Raw genomic sequence first — 15,102 nt, 5'->3', positions numbered from 1 at the left:
TCTTCAGGATGTGACTTACTCTTGACAGATGGATGAGGCATTTGTACAGATAGTAATCACTGGGTATGATGTGAAAACTCCTTCAAGGTAAGGCTCAAATAACTGTTGCAATGTTTCAGACGGACGTGATGCACCAAAACATTTATGACTACATCCACGTGGATGACCGCCAGGATTTCTGCCGGCAGCTCCACTGGGCCATGGACCCTCCCCAGGTGGTGTGTGGGCAGCCCCTACGCCCAGAGACAGGTGCGTCTCACCAAGACTGGGAGCCCGTCACATAAACACATGGACACTGCCCAAGAAATTGCCGGCCCGCCTTCATCTCTTGTCCTCACATTGAACGCAGCATGCCGCCTCTTCCAGAGACCTCCTCCTGCGCACCTCTTGTCTCCTACAGGCAGTCCCGCGCGGCTCCCAGGCTCCCGAGTGTGATGGCCTCTCTGGCCACTTCTCTGTGCTCTGCCAGGACCTGAGAAGCCCTCACCAAAGAAGCTGCAGTGCTTGTCCTTCCCTGGGGACATAGTCCTCCAGGAAATTCCTTTGGCCCACTTAAGATTTACTATTTAAAAAGCCCCCCCAAGATTGTTGTCTGCTCATAGATGTTGCCCCTTGCGGGCAGGACTCCCTGTGAAGCCCTAGCAGACCAAGGTCCCTGCCCACTCAAGACATGCTTGTCAGGCGTCTGGCTCCTGCAGAGGAAGCAGAGCAGACAGGTGCTCTGGGGACAATGCCCTCAGGTGCTAGGAGACAGGGCACCATCCACCTGGGCACCAATAGGGGAGAGTGCGCCCCAGTTCTTTCACATGTCTCCCCAGAAATTGTAAATGAGTCAAGAAAATTTTCCAACATTACCTCACACAACGGCATATTTGCCTCGTAAAGCTGAGTGAAGAAAGCACACCGCAGAGGCCAGCACACAATCCTATTTTATAAAGCTCAAAAGGGGCAGGCTTAACAACCAGTGGTGTCGCACGTGCAGTTGCAGTGAAGTGACTTTTTAAGGGCAAAGGACTGTGAACACATTTGTCAGAGCAGCTGTCTCTGTGAGGTCATGAGGACCGGGATGGGTGGGAGCACAGAGGGGCAAAGGCATTGGGCCCCACCGGGCTGCGTGTTATATAGTGACTGCTGGCTGTTACATGTGCGACCTTGCTTATCAGCCTCTTTCCGGTTTCTCTTGGTCACTGCCGACCTGGCTCTCACCGCTGCCTGTGCCCACCTGGACAGGAGAGGATGCCGTCCTGGGGAGGCTGCTCAAGGCCCAGGAGGGTGGCGCGGGCCCCACCGAGTACTCGGCCTTCCTGACACGTTGCTTCGTCTGCCGGGTCCGCTGCCTGCTGGACAGCACCTCAGGCTTCCTGGTGAGTGAGCAGCAGGGGCTGCAGCGAGGTCTGGGTGCCTTGTGTCCTGTTGTAGGAGGGATGGAGGGGGAAGTGATAGGCTCTGGGGTAAACTGCACACAGTTTTCGGCAGGACTGCGTGACGATGGGTGGGTGAGCAAGTGAACATGTGACATCTGCTACAAATCGATGACATGGCGCAGCTAAAATGTTAAAAATCTAGGATAGGTCTGCACTCTACTGGGCTTTCAGTTATGCTTAGTCATACCTTTATTTCAAATTCATTTAAAAAAAATTTCCCAGTACACCCACAAGTACAAGAGACCACGTCCCTGTCAGGCTCATTGGTTTAATCTCTTTTCTTGAAACAGATACTTGGGTTCCCACTCAGCACATTTGACCATTTCCTCCTCCAGCTCCTCACTGAAGGGAGGAGACGCCCTCCTGGGGGCACCGCAGGGCTGGGGACCCCATGCCAGAGCTCTGCCGACCTCCCAGGCTGTTTGGTGTTCCAGAGCCCTTGCCGCTACCCCCTCCCCAGCCAGGTCCCCGCACTCTCCTCTGGGTCACAGCCTCTCAAGAGCCCCAGTGCCCCCATCTTTGGGCAGCACTTCCACCCGGAGACCCTATGACCCCAGGGCCTGTTGCCATCAGTGCTGCAGGGTAGGCCCCTTGGGCTCAGCTTCCGGTGTCTGGGTGAGTGCACCGCTGCCCCCATCCCTCGACCACTGCACACCCCTCCCCAGCCCCACCTAGACTGTGTGCCCCTGAGGGGTCTGTCTCACCCACCTGGACTTTGGGCCCGTACATGGTGTCTATGTCTCCATCTGGACTATGGGCCCCTCAAGGGTCCATGTCTCCACCTGGGCTGTGGCCCTGGGAGGGATGAACCCCTGGTGTTTGATGTTTGGCAAAGCCCCTGAGTGTTGGGCCAGGGCTGGGCTTGCCAGTTCTAGCGGGTGCTCAGCATGCATGTAAGGAGGGAAGGAGAGCAGAGGACAGTGTTGTATCTGTGGATTATCCTCTAAGTGGCTTTGGAAGAGGGAGCAGTCCCTGCAGACCAGCCCTCGAGCGCCACCTACTGGCTTGTTGCATCAGTGCCTGTCTCGCTGTTCTTGTTTTGCAGCTGCTTTTCCAGCTCGTGGCCCTTTGAGCCACCTCGAGAGCCCCAGGGCTTTGGAAAGTGCACACCCAAACCATCTCACATTGGAGATGCCCACTGGTCCTGGGCGGAGGGGCAAGCCCCCTCAGGGGTCGAGACCCTTGGCATGCAGTCCTCTCCTTACTGGGCTCAGTGCAGAGAGGCCTGTGACCAGCCTCGGTGGCTGTAGTTTCAATGAACCTTTTTCTGTTGGTTGATTGTTTTGTTTCTGCACTAACAGTTGTGGGTTTTTTCTTAATAAAACAATATTTGTACACAATACAAATTCAGTCACTTCAGAACAGCAGAGAATGAAAAATATGTTCCTCCTTGGCTACCCAGGCCCCTTCTCCAGACATTACCACCCCAACTGCGGTGCATCTGGAGGTGTTTCCCCAGCTTCTTGCGCCCTCCCCCCCCATCCCTTCCTCTCTGCTCCGCCCTGGCCAGTGAGGAAGCTGAGCTACTGTTGGGTCTGGGAGACCCTCCCCAGGACTCAGCGCTGTGTGTGCTTCTCCTCAAGCCTCGCCTAGCTGACCCCTCTCCAAACTGGGCCCCCACCAGAGAGGCTGTGCTTCCAGCCGTACCTCCCCTGCCTCAGGCCACCCAACCTGCCCAAGTGCTTTGTATTTGCTCAGAGTGAGGCAGCTTAGCGAGTCACTCCTGGCTGCCTCTGGGTAACCATATTGTTTATGGCAATATTTTGGCTTCAACCATCTGGTAGAGAACTGACAGCTTCACGGCCCCTGAATTTTATTCTCTGTTTCAAGGGGACAGTGAAGAAGGTGGCTGGTGGGAACCAGCTCTCTGAGGACTGCGGCCCAGCCCCACAGGAGTGTCCTGCTTGCTTCTGCAGGACCCCCAGTCCTCACCAAGACCCTTCATAAGAAAAGCAACTGCTTATTTATACCACAATCCTGACATACACATAATTGCTCATGTTTTATTTAGGCCACTGGTTATTCATAAAGTCTTTTTTTTGTTCTAAATTTTGTAGGAAACTAAGATGGTTTTACGTAACTAGATATAGATACAATTGACTATACAGTCAAATGGGGATTGCAATATAGATTAAAAAAGAAACGGTAACAGTGCTGAGTAGAGGAAACAAGAAAAATAAGGTGAGGACTGTCTGGTTATATTTTACCCTTAAGCTCATTACTGTACCGCGCCTGCGCGGGCACTCACGAGGACTGTGCTGAGAGCAAGCCCGTGCGCACCGCCGCGTTTGCAGGACCTCAGGGCTCTTCCCCGCTCTGCCTGAGATTGGGTGAACCCCGGTTTCCACAGACTGGACGAGGTGGCGTTACACACAGCTGGCTAGTTAAAATTTCAGGAATTTAGAGATCCAGTTGACATTATGTTGATAGCTTGTAATCAACCATGGCAGAAATATATACACCAAAGAAAATTGGCAAACAGTACAACTCAGGTGTTTTTTCCTCTGGAGAGTCTGATATCCCAGCATACTACGGCCTTGACTCCTCCGTACCAAGGTGTGGCTGGCATATAGTAGGTACTTTTCAAGTATTTGTTCATTTAATAAACCCATAGATAAATGGAGAGATGGACAGATTGATGTGGGGAGATCGAAGGATAAATGGATGGAAGGAAGGAAGGAAGGGAGGGAGGAAGGGAGGGAGGGAGGGAGGGAGGGAGGGAGGGAGGGAGGGAGGGAGGGAGGAAGGAAGGAAGGAAGGAAGGAAGGAAGGAAGGAAGGAAGGAAGGAAGGAAGGAAAGGGAGAAAATGGGGCCATGTTGTGGGGTCATTCTTCTAACAAGGGCCAGAGCACAAGCATTCTGAAAGCACTTGGTAACTAACTTAATCATAAATCAGCTTTCCTATTATAGAAAGATCTTACTTTCTCTTATCACAAAGTGTTACTTGCTGCCTTTTAAACTTACACTAAATACTATAGATAAACAAAATCAATCTGTCCTTAAATTTTGTCATCATGAGTGAAGAAACAATAATTTGGAAATAGAGGGTAAAAGATGGAACAGTCCTCAGAGATTATCCACTCCAGGGGGGCAGGGGGCAGGCTGATGGCTGTGCCCTGGATCAGTGACAGCCCAAGTTGATGCACATTCACGCTCATGTGCGAGGGTCAACTCACTACCCACACACCTGTGACTGCTCACATGAGAACCCGACTGTCAGTTAAAGGATATTAAAGAGATCCAGGGAAACCATGGACCACTCTCCCAAGGAGGCCAAACATGGAGAAAGTTGGTTAGCGTCTCCTCAGTGACTTAGGATAAGCTTCTTGTCCATGTTTCTATCCCGGAGAATGCCATTTTTGTGTCCTTTGACCATGGGGCTAATTGCTCTGTGAACATGTTTCTGTCTTTAAAACACCAGACGATGCAGTTTCAAGGAAAACTAAAGTTCCTGTTTGGACAGAAGAGGAAGGCGCCATCAGGGACCGTCCTGTCCCCTCGGCTCTCACTGTTCTGCGTCGTGGTGCCCGTCCTCCTGCCTTCTGTGGCCGAGGTGAAAATGAAGGGTGCGTTTCTGAGGGCGAAGCACAGGGCAGACATCTCGGCTACGATGGACACAAAGTGAGTACGAGCCCTCAGCATCCACACTCCCTGGCGCTGGTGCTTAAAGCAAAGTGCCTGACACGTAGCACTTTCTGTCCACTTTTTCTTCATTCCCAGGAAGCAATAAAATGAGAAATTTGGTGTTTTTAAACCTAGCACATGATGGAAGCAACTATTAGAAAAAGGAAATGCTTTTGTGAACTGTGGCAGCAAACACTGTCTATATCACTTCATCCCTAAATCGTCCAGTGACAGTCCAGTCACAGAAGGCTTCTCTCGCAAGCCCCAAAGGCCACCTTCATAACCCTCCCCTCTAGTGGCTGTGGGTGTCTAGTCCTCTTCAGCACTCGCGATTCACCTCTGACATCTTCAGCGACCACTGTAGACCATTAGGAAATCTGACAGTGGCCACGGTGATTGGAGCGCTCCCGGTGTGTGCTCTGGTTTTCTGCGCCCGCCATTCTCAGTTCCGCTCCCTGCGATGTGTTCCACCTTGGGTCTGCAGGTGAGCCACTGCTTTCATGGCACAAGCCCCCGCCTTTCCGCTGGCGGCCTCACATGTTTGCACTGAAGGTGGCTTCCAGGGACACAGCTGGCTGTGAGCCTGGGGCCATCCTCCGGGTCCCCGACACATGCCAGCATGCAGTTTTGTGCAGTGGTTTTAAGTAACATATGCCTTTTTACTTTTAAAGATCTGTAAGCACAAGTAATGAAGCTGAATCAGGAAGGTCTGCTGAGTGCAGAAGTGATTGCCCAGAGACCAACACACTTGTGCAAAGCCCATTGCAAACATCTCATGTGCTTAGCAGGTCCATGCATACCTGCTTTCTCACCACCTGGACTAACACACTAAAGTACTCCGAAATATTCTCCATCTTCATTTACTGACTTCGAGTGTTCTGCGTTTTTAAGTTGTTGTGGCTTGATACTTATAATTGAAACTCACACAATGAGTTTTCTGTTTTATGCGTATGTTTTTCCAACCCTACAAAACAAAAGAGAAGAAAATTCTACCCTTCCCAGTGCCTCATAGAGGTCGGTGTGCAAGGTGGGCTCCCGCCATCCCCTGGTGCCCATGAGGGGAAGTGCAGGGTGTCTGCACTGGAGCTGCCTGCGCAGAGGGGGCAGGAGGTTTGGCACGGCAGTAGGGGATAGGAAGGTGGCACTCAAAATGACAGCTGAGCCAACACCAGACATCATATTGTACAGAGAGCATCATTAAACTCAGATGAGGGGAAGACAAAGGTCCTGGGAGAATGTTGATTCTACCTAGCATTTTAAGAAAGAAGCGAACAGCTTCCTTGGCTTCCTCATTTTGGAATTCCCATCTGTTCTGAATGGAATTCCCAAGCCAGGGTTCAGTGCACATGGCATGTTCACTTCCCTCTGAGCTCAGAGACCATGGAAGGTGCAAACTGAGAGGATCAGAGGCCCTGAGGGCTGCTCTGGACCTGTGTTGTTGGGGTCAAGACCTTCACAACTTTCCCATGGGTTTGTGACACATTTTCACTCTCCATTGTCCATGGATTCTGTATGTGTGAAGCCCTACTCACTAACACTTATTTGTGCCCCAAAATCAACATCCAGGGGCTTTTGCAGTCATTTGTAGTCATATAAAGAGTGACAGATATTTTAGTCACCTGATGAGCATATTCTAACAGAGGGAGGTGCTTCTCCCTCTTTCTCTGCTTTCCTCTCCTCCTGTTTCTGTTCTCCTGTCTCTATTCTCAGTCTCTGTTTCTCACCTCTTTTCTCCTGTCCCTGTTGTCCTACAGAGATGACCAGAGGATGGAGGGTGGGGGCAGGGCAGGGCAGGAATCTCTGGCTCTGGGGCCAGCCAGGGTGGACTTGGTTTGAACCCCATCCTTGCCCCTGCTAGAGGGGTGGCCTCAGGCAAGCCACTTAACACTTCTGAGACTCATCTTTTCTCTTGAAAAATAATTTTTAAAAAACCAAGCAGGAGGGGTTGCTTTGGGCTTAAGATTCAGCATAAGCTCTGTGAGGGTGTGTGTGTGTGTGTGTGCGCGTGCACGCACTTAAGAACAGTGGCTCAGTATCCGCCAATTTAGTGTTCAGGCGACTTTGTAGAACATAATTAGAGTAAATAACAAGAATCAACTGAATGTTCATTCTGGCCATCTGGAATAAAACAAAAAGCACTGAAAAATCATGCTGTGTGCATGTCTACTTGTTGAAGCAAATTCATTGGCCCTTTAATGGCCTAAAATTTTCAGCAAATTTGTATCTGAGAAAAGGCTTTACAATCTATATACAAAGTTCAAAAGTGTGAGTTACTGCTGCATCTCCCCCTCACAGCCATGACAGTAATGCTATGTGTTGTTAGCTTCCACCATCAATGTGTGTAATCTGCTATTATTTCACTGTTATCTGTCCTTTGCAGAGCAAAAGCCACCAGGAGTCTGTGTGTGTCAGAATTGCATGGAAAACCCAATTACTTAGCAGGTACTTTTAAAAGTTCACTCATTTTTAAACGGGTAGAATGTGTCTGTGTCCCTGGGAGTGCTCTCCCTGCTCCTGGAAACCACGATGTATTCTATGGAAAGCTGTTTGGAGCGAGGGGGGCTGGGGACACTGGCTGGTTGCCGTGGGCGCTGGTCTGTGCGTTTCTGAGGATCTCCGTGAGTCATGTCCATGGAGATCAAAGCAGTTCTTCAGGTCCAGGTGCTGTTCAGTTCATGCAATGATGGTTTTCCCTTCTCTGAATCCTGTCAGGAAGAAACAATGGAGAAAATGGCATTTCAGTGTTCAGGGCACAAATGGATGCCTGCCGCTGGGCCCGGGTGCCAGCCAGGGCCACATGCCTATGCCTCAGGGGTGGCCCCGACCTCTTCCTTTACCCCGAGGGAGCTGCAGGGTAAGTGGTACCTCTGCCCAGCTTCACCTAGCTAAGTCACAGTTGGGTGTCAAGAAAGAAAAGAGTGACTGGTGGCCTTGACCACGATGGCTAAACCTCACTCTTAGTGGAACATGCGTATACACACAGAAAGTGTGTATGCTTCTCGGCCTAGAGGTTGTCATTATGTGTGTGGGGACTGGCTAGAGACTGGGGAGGGGACTTCAGTGGGGGCTACCAGGACCCTTGGACTTACCCTCTGCCTCTAGCCTGGACCCTGTCCTCCACCCTCACCTTTGCTTGGGAACCCTCTGTACTGCTGCTCAGACCCCCTGTTCCATGACCAGTGGCTCTCCTTTTAGAGGACTGGGCTAGCTGTGTGGTTGCAGGGATTCCACTTCACCCTCCTGGTCACAGTCTCCCCTGTCACCACAGGTGATGCCATGCCATGTAATGAGTATGGCAGCAGCATGCTCAGTGACAGGACCTGGCACACAGAAACCACTCGGAACCCCCTCTCCCAGTGTTAGAAGCTGCTGGTGTGCTGACCCTTCTCACATGGCATGTGCCTCACAGAGATGCTGTCCCCTGCACCCCCACCCCACCCTGGGCCCTCAGAGCCCTGCCAGGCGCAGGAGGGGTGGGAGGATGCTGGCACTGGCGCCACAGGGCTGCAGGCAGGTTAAGAGCAGCAGTGTAGTGTGGGCACATAGCAGCCCTCACAGATTCAGCCACTGTCACCCTAATGTAGAGCCCTCCCTTAACCCTGGCCCTGCTCTGTCTGATGGGCCATCTCCTCTCTGCAGGGACTGGGGAGGAGAGGAGCACGGGAGGGTGCCGAGCAGCTCTTCCGGGGTGAGGAGGAGGAGGGAAGTACACGCATACGACTGCCGCTTGGAGACACCAGGACCCGTGAGGCAGCTGAACTGGGCAACAGGGAAACATGGCCAGGATGGCACCAAGCTGAAGCTGGAGCCCAGCAGGAGTGATCCGTTCTCTGTGCATGCTACACCCCGGGGCTCCTGCATGTCCTACCCTGGCGCCCCAGGCACCAGCCCTGCCTTCAGGAATTCACTTGGCTCTCACCAGTCCCCCAGTGCCTATGCCAGCCGGCCCAGCAGAGCCTTGCAAGATGGTGATCAGGGCCAGGTACACCCTCCTACCAGCTGCCCCTTCCCTCAGGGGAGCCTGGAGAGCCAGCTTCCTCAGCCTGGGGTGCAGTGTCTGGCTGCAGGAGGCTATTCCATGGAGGACATCAAGTTGCCAGGTATGCCCATGCCCTCGGAGGCCCCGTGCAACCCCATGTTGTCACTCAATGTGCCCATCAAGATGGAGAGTGACTCTGGGTCTGAGGATGCAGCAGATGGCTACTCTGTGTCCCCAAGCCAGGTGTGGCTGGGAGCCAGTGATGTGGTTAAGAGACAGCTGGTCACTTTCCCTACCAGGATGCACCTGAAAACAGAGCCAGACTCCAAGCACCACCTGTACCCCCCACACCTGGGGCATGCCATGCTGGGGGCCCACCCCAGGCCTGGCAGGGATCTGGTCCCATTCCACCCTACACACTTTGTCTGCCTGGAGCGTGGGCATGGCCCTCCCGAACCGGAGCCGCCCCCCTGCCTCTGTGTGCGGGACCACCAGCCCCCCAATCTGGGCTGTGACTGTAGAGCTCCTGGGACCACACCCATAATCAAGCTTGAGCCCTTGGACTCACCCCCATGGGCCACTCACAGCCAGGGTGGGGTGCCCAGGATGTTCCCCAAAAGTGCCTTGGCAACACTGGTGCCGCCTAAAGCCTCTGAGTGCACTTTTCTACCTTAAAGCTGGGCATTTGTTAAAAGTGGCATCTGTCCACACTCTGACTTACCTGTCAGCTGGTATGGCAGGTGCAGGTCGGAGCCTTTCTTGGTGAAATTCTGCAGAGCTGCACAGGTCCAGTCCTCTGTTATATCTGAGTGGCAGATGTTAGAGTGTGTTCTGTGTTTCCTGAAATATCACCAAAGTTCTTAACTGCAAAGTGGTCATAAATCTGTTCAAGTACGACAGTATTTCTCTCTCTGAGGGGTTAAAATTTTTCAGGAAGTGGCCACAGGGAGCCATGCGGGCCTGGTGGCATGGACTCCAGGCACGAGATGGGGGCAGCATGCTCCCGGCCGACTGGCGATTATGTCCACAGTGTGTGCTGAGGTGAAGTTTCCTATCACCCACACCTGCCTCCTAGCCCCTGGGTCAGATTCAGAGAACAGCCACACCCTGGGGATTCCACTGCCAGATGGTAACTTAGGGCTGCCACTCACGGAGCTGCAGGTGACCTTGCACCCATCGTGGAAGGAATCCAGGAAGCTGCAGGCAGAGGGTGCCGTCAGCAGCAGTCCTGCAGCATGTCCTCTGTGATCTGCAGTGGAGTATGAGGCCACACCGGGGTAAAAATTCACAGGGTAACGTCCAGGCCCTTCTGGAAGTCTCGCTGGGTCTTTGAGGGGGCCTCTGAAGAAGCTTTATGCTCCCCGGTCTCGGGGCACAGTGTGTAACCTAGATTTCACAGAGCCTGGGCTTGGAAGTAGAAAGAAGTTGAAAACATAGAGAAAAAACAAATAAACAGGAGGTTTCATTGTCCTGCTGTCTTGTTTTTCAAATGAGAACTCTAATTACTATCCCAGGAAGAATTAAATTATTAGAGAAAAAGCAGGCAGGTAATTTTATTTTAATTGAAAAGGTAAAACATTCTGATTGTAAGAAATTCGAATACAAAGCATAAATCAGAAAGTGAAGGTGACCCCCGGTGCCCACGCAGAGATGGCCTGTGGTTGATAGGGAAGTTCCAGGGGGAACCCCAGGCATCCCATCAGGGTACGAAAACCAGCAACAGGCAGAAAGAGGCCACATCAGGGAGGCCCTGGGGTCTCCCTATGGCCCAGCCTGCTTATATGGGACAAGGACATCTGTTCTTAAAGTCACTTTCAGCTGGGTGACCTAGGATGTGCCAGGTGCCCCAGGTGAGGAATTGCTGTTCTATCATCTGGAAATTCTGTCCTTCAGCACAGGGTTCTCCTCTTTGTCACTGGTGGCTTTGGGGAGTCAGTGTGCACTTCCTGGGTTAATGCTGAAACTGGTAAGTGCCACCCTGAGGAACAGCCACCTGAAGACCTGCTGCCCTGGGAACCTACCATCTGTGAGGACCAGCCACCCTGAGAAGCATCCATCCAGAGGACCTGCCACTCTGAGAACCGCCTACTTCCCCTCTCGCCCCATGCTGGCCCAGTGTCCCCTGTCTACCCAGTTCTCGGGCCGAGGATAGCACATCTCTGTTCTCTGATACCTATAGGTTTAATCCCAAAGATGAGGGTGGAGTTTCAGAATCTTCCAACTTTTTTCCTGTTCAAACTGAGTGTCTGCTCCTTATCATAGGGAGTCCCTGTGCATCTGTCAGAAGTCACTGTCCACTCTGTGCTTCCCGCCTGGGAGTCTCTCCCTCAGCTCTCCACTCACTTCATTCAATGGAGGTGATGCGGGCCGCTGCCCTTCCCATCTCCGAGTGCAGCAGATGGGCAGTACTGGGAAACATGAGACTGAGATGGAATTCAGAGATGTCATTGCAGCTTTGGACACTGTAGCCAGCTCCCAGCATAACTGAAGGAGAGCTGCAGGCATAAACCTCATGTGAGGAGAAACCTTTCCAAACACAGTCAGTGATCTCTTCCCATGAGGGCCAAGGTGCTTGCACTGCTCTGTCCTGCCCATATAAGTGCCCATGCTGCCCCGCCTCCTCCCTGACATTCAGATGAACGCTTTGGTCTGCATTCTCCTTGGACCATGTGCACCCAACTGGTCGCTGCTGGGCAGACAGGTCATGCTTACTGATGTAGAATTCAGCATCTGGATCTCAACTCCGCAAGTTTTCTGTCCTTGATATCTCCGCTGTGCTTGGGCCCAGGTCCCCTCCGCTGCTGGGTCAGCAGCAATAAAACTTCCTTGAGTCAGCACTTCTGTTATTTTTCATTCATTCCTGTCCTGTGAGGGGAAGATGATGACGGGAGGCAGAAGGTGCAGCTGCGACATTCCCGCTCCTGAGATGTCAGTAGCAGTACTAATTATATGCTACGTTCTGTTGTTTGTAGCTTTTGCCTGTATTACTGAAACGGGATAAAGGGATGGAGTGGGGGTGGGGAGATAAACATACATTATATTTTATATTTTTGCAGTTTCTACTGCAAGAAAGAAGTTTTTGATATCTAGACTGAGTTGTAGAATTTTACAAATGGATAACTATAATGTAAGTTTTTGTCATTGGTGCCTTTACAAGGAACTTTCAAATGTATTTCAGAAACTGTGGTTTCATTACATTTGCATTATTGATGTAAAATAAATCACTGTAATATGGGTTTATCATAAATGGAAACATATCATTGATTTTTCAAATGAAGTCACCGTATTTCCTTTAAAGTATGTGTTGGTTAATTTACATTCTAAGACAGTCCCTTCCCTGCAGGTACAAGGCAATAATAAAAGTAAAAATGAACACGGGGGAGCCAAAAGTCACAAGGAGGAGGGAGACCGACGACCTGGGCAGCATTCTGGCCATGGCCAGGCAGTGCTTTCTCCCTCCATCCTTCTGCCTCTCCCCTGCCTATCAGGGGAGGTCTCCTGGTAGGGGACTCTATCAGGTGCCTCAGGACTCCTCAGACTCAACCTTTCCTATGGGACCAGATGCCCCCCCGTGTGTGTGGGGGGGGACACTGTAGGGTCAGCCTTGCCTGGTCCAGGACCTGGTGATAGGTGTGTGGGAAGCGGGAAAGGTCATCAGGGTCCAGGCACAGACCCTGCCAAAGCTCAGAGAGCAGTGGTTTTGTTTCTTTTGTTTCGCCAAAGACCACCACCAAGACTGAACACGTTTAAGGTGCCCTGGACAGAGAGCATGGATCCGCCCCTGCCTGTGGCAGGGTGAGCCCCAACCAGGCCTCCTTTGGGGTCCTGAGACTTCTGTGTCTTTCCCAGGGGGGAGTAGGCAAGCCAGCCCCCATTTGTTGGGCCAGACCCAACTGCTCCCTCTGTAGTGGCCACCTCTCCTCCCTGTGTCCCCTGCCTGTCTTGCCCCCTGTTCTTCAGACTCATCTGTGTTGAGACACGAGATGGAGGTCACTCACTTTCACTGTCGCATGACTGCCTCACTTCTGTGGTGACAGATGGGCATGGGGGTCAATTTCAGACCCCCGAGTGCATGCCTTGGGACTGAAGACACCTCAAGAGTGCCATGGTCCTCCAAAGGGGTCCTGCTCTGTGCGTACCTCAGTCCGCTCAGGCTGCTGTAACAGCACCACCACAGATGGGGTCTTCAACACAGACATTTATTATCATGTTCCGGAGGCTGGACACCAAGATGAGGGTGCCGGACAGCGGGTGAGGGCTCAGCCAACTCCTCACTGTGTCCTCACTGGTGGGAGGGGTCAGCTCTGTGGCATTCTTTTTAAGGTCCACCTCTTAACACCATCACCTCTGGGGTTAGGTTTCAGCATATATAGTCTGGGGGACACAAACATGCAGCCCACACCTGTACCCCACCAGCAGCCCTGGATTCATGTTCCCACCAACACTGGGTGTTGTCAGAGCTTCGGTCTTGTCCTTCAGAGGGTGAATGGTGGTTAGTTGTTTTACGTGTATTTCCTTTCTTCCACCATTCAACAGTAGTTGTTGAGTCCCTGCTGAATGTCAGGCCTTGTGACAGGGCTGGGGACATACCAGAGATGGAAGTGTGTGCTGGAACTGACACCCATGTGTGTGCACAGGGGAAGGGGAAGAGAAGTGACCACAGAACCGCTAAGTTCTGTAGTCGTCAGAAGGGAATGGGTACCACACAAATAGATTAGCTGGGGTGGGGCAGGGCAGCCCATGCGACAGTTTTGTGGTTAAGTTGTTCTGAGAGGCTGTGTTTGAGCCAAGAGCTGAGGTTGACTTGCAGGCACAGAAACAGCTCAGGCAGGTGGGGATAGAGGTGGCCATGGGCTGGAGCAAGAGGGGAGGAGAGGGTAGGACATGGTCCTGTAGAGCCTCCAGGTCACAGGTAGATCTGAGTGAGAGGGGGTAGCAGGGCTTTAAATACAAATGACCCTAGGCTGTGGTTTGAAGGTTGCGAGGGCTGCAGGGCAGGAGGGGCCCTCATGGCCTCCTGAAGACACTAACCAGGGCCTGGGGAGGCACAGGACTGGTTTCTTCTGCCCTTTCCTACACTTGTTTACCATACCTAGGTGATTTGAGGTTCTCTTTATTCAGGATAGCAGCACCCCTCAGTTACAGATGCTGTCTCTGCAGTTTGTTTTTTCAGTTAAGAATTTTTTAAAATTATACAAAAGGTTAAGGTTTTATAATAGCAAACTGTTTCTTTATGTCTTAGGTGTTTAGTGTCTTAATTCTGACAGTGCCTTTGACATAACCCCTTTTTCTCTCTTTCTTTCTTTCTCTCTCTCTCTCTCTAAAAGAGAGACACATCAACTCATAGCTGTGGCACTTCAGTTGTTCACTGATTGCTCCTCATATGCACCTTGACTGGGGACCTCAAGCTGAGCCAGTGATTCCTTGCTCAAGCCAGCGACCCTGGACTCAAGCCAGGGACCATGGGATCATGTCACAATCCCATGTTCAAGCTGGCAACTTGTGTTCAAGCCAGCAACCTCAGGGATCTGGGACCTCAGTGTCCCAGGTTGATGCTCTAGCCACTGTGCCACGACGGGTCAGGCTCATTTTTTCTGACACCAGCTTTCTGGCCCCAGCTGGCCATGTGCAAACCCCCTCCACATCTAGCCATACTGTTTAAGTTTTCTCATTAATAACTGTTTTGTTGTTTTAAAATCCATTTATTTGTGTTCTGATAATTGATATAGTTGAACATATTTCTACTTACTTTATGTTCCTTCTTACATATGATCCTTTGGCATTTCCTCCTTTCCTACTGGCCATGTGCTATTGCTGGGTTTCCTCTGTTCCTTCCCCCATTTGTTTGGAAGCCACAACCCTATTTCTATTTCTTTTGTGGTAATCATACATGTGTGTACTTAACAAAGTCTCATTTGGAGTTAATCAAGATCTCTGTTACCCCAGAACAGACAAGGGTCTCAGGACGCTTCAGAACAGGCCACCTCACTCCCTTTACTCCTGCTAGCATTGGAGAGGCCTCTCTAGAAATGTTCCTGGTTTGCTTCTGCCAAAGGGTGAGTTTCAGTGAAAGC

At 51.6% G+C, this 15,102-nt stretch overlaps 1 protein-coding gene across 1 annotated transcript in view; it reads left to right on the top strand.

Annotated features, from left to right (window-relative positions):
• AHRR (aryl hydrocarbon receptor repressor) overlaps positions 1-11,951 on the top strand; it is a 101,692-nt gene extending 89,741 nt beyond the window's left edge. Inside the window, exons 6-11 of the mRNA XM_066360804.1 lie at positions 120-249; positions 1,231-1,364; positions 4,847-5,046; positions 7,430-7,491; positions 7,762-7,903; positions 8,689-11,951. Of these exons, the coding sequence (XP_066216901.1) occupies positions 120-249; positions 1,231-1,364; positions 4,847-5,046; positions 7,430-7,491; positions 7,762-7,903; positions 8,689-9,703 (1,683 nt within the window). The 3' untranslated portion in view covers positions 9,704-11,951. The remainder of the gene's footprint in view (positions 1-119; positions 250-1,230; positions 1,365-4,846; positions 5,047-7,429; positions 7,492-7,761; positions 7,904-8,688) is intronic.
• Positions 11,952-15,102: the final 3,151 nt, after the last annotated feature.

Source organism: Saccopteryx leptura, chromosome 1 (assembly GCF_036850995.1).
Source record: "Saccopteryx leptura isolate mSacLep1 chromosome 1, mSacLep1_pri_phased_curated, whole genome shotgun sequence".
Lineage (NCBI taxonomy): Eukaryota > Metazoa > Chordata > Mammalia > Chiroptera > Emballonuridae > Saccopteryx > Saccopteryx leptura.
The sequence above is the reverse complement of the archived record's forward strand: the minus strand, read 5'-3'. Positions and strand labels throughout refer to the sequence as shown.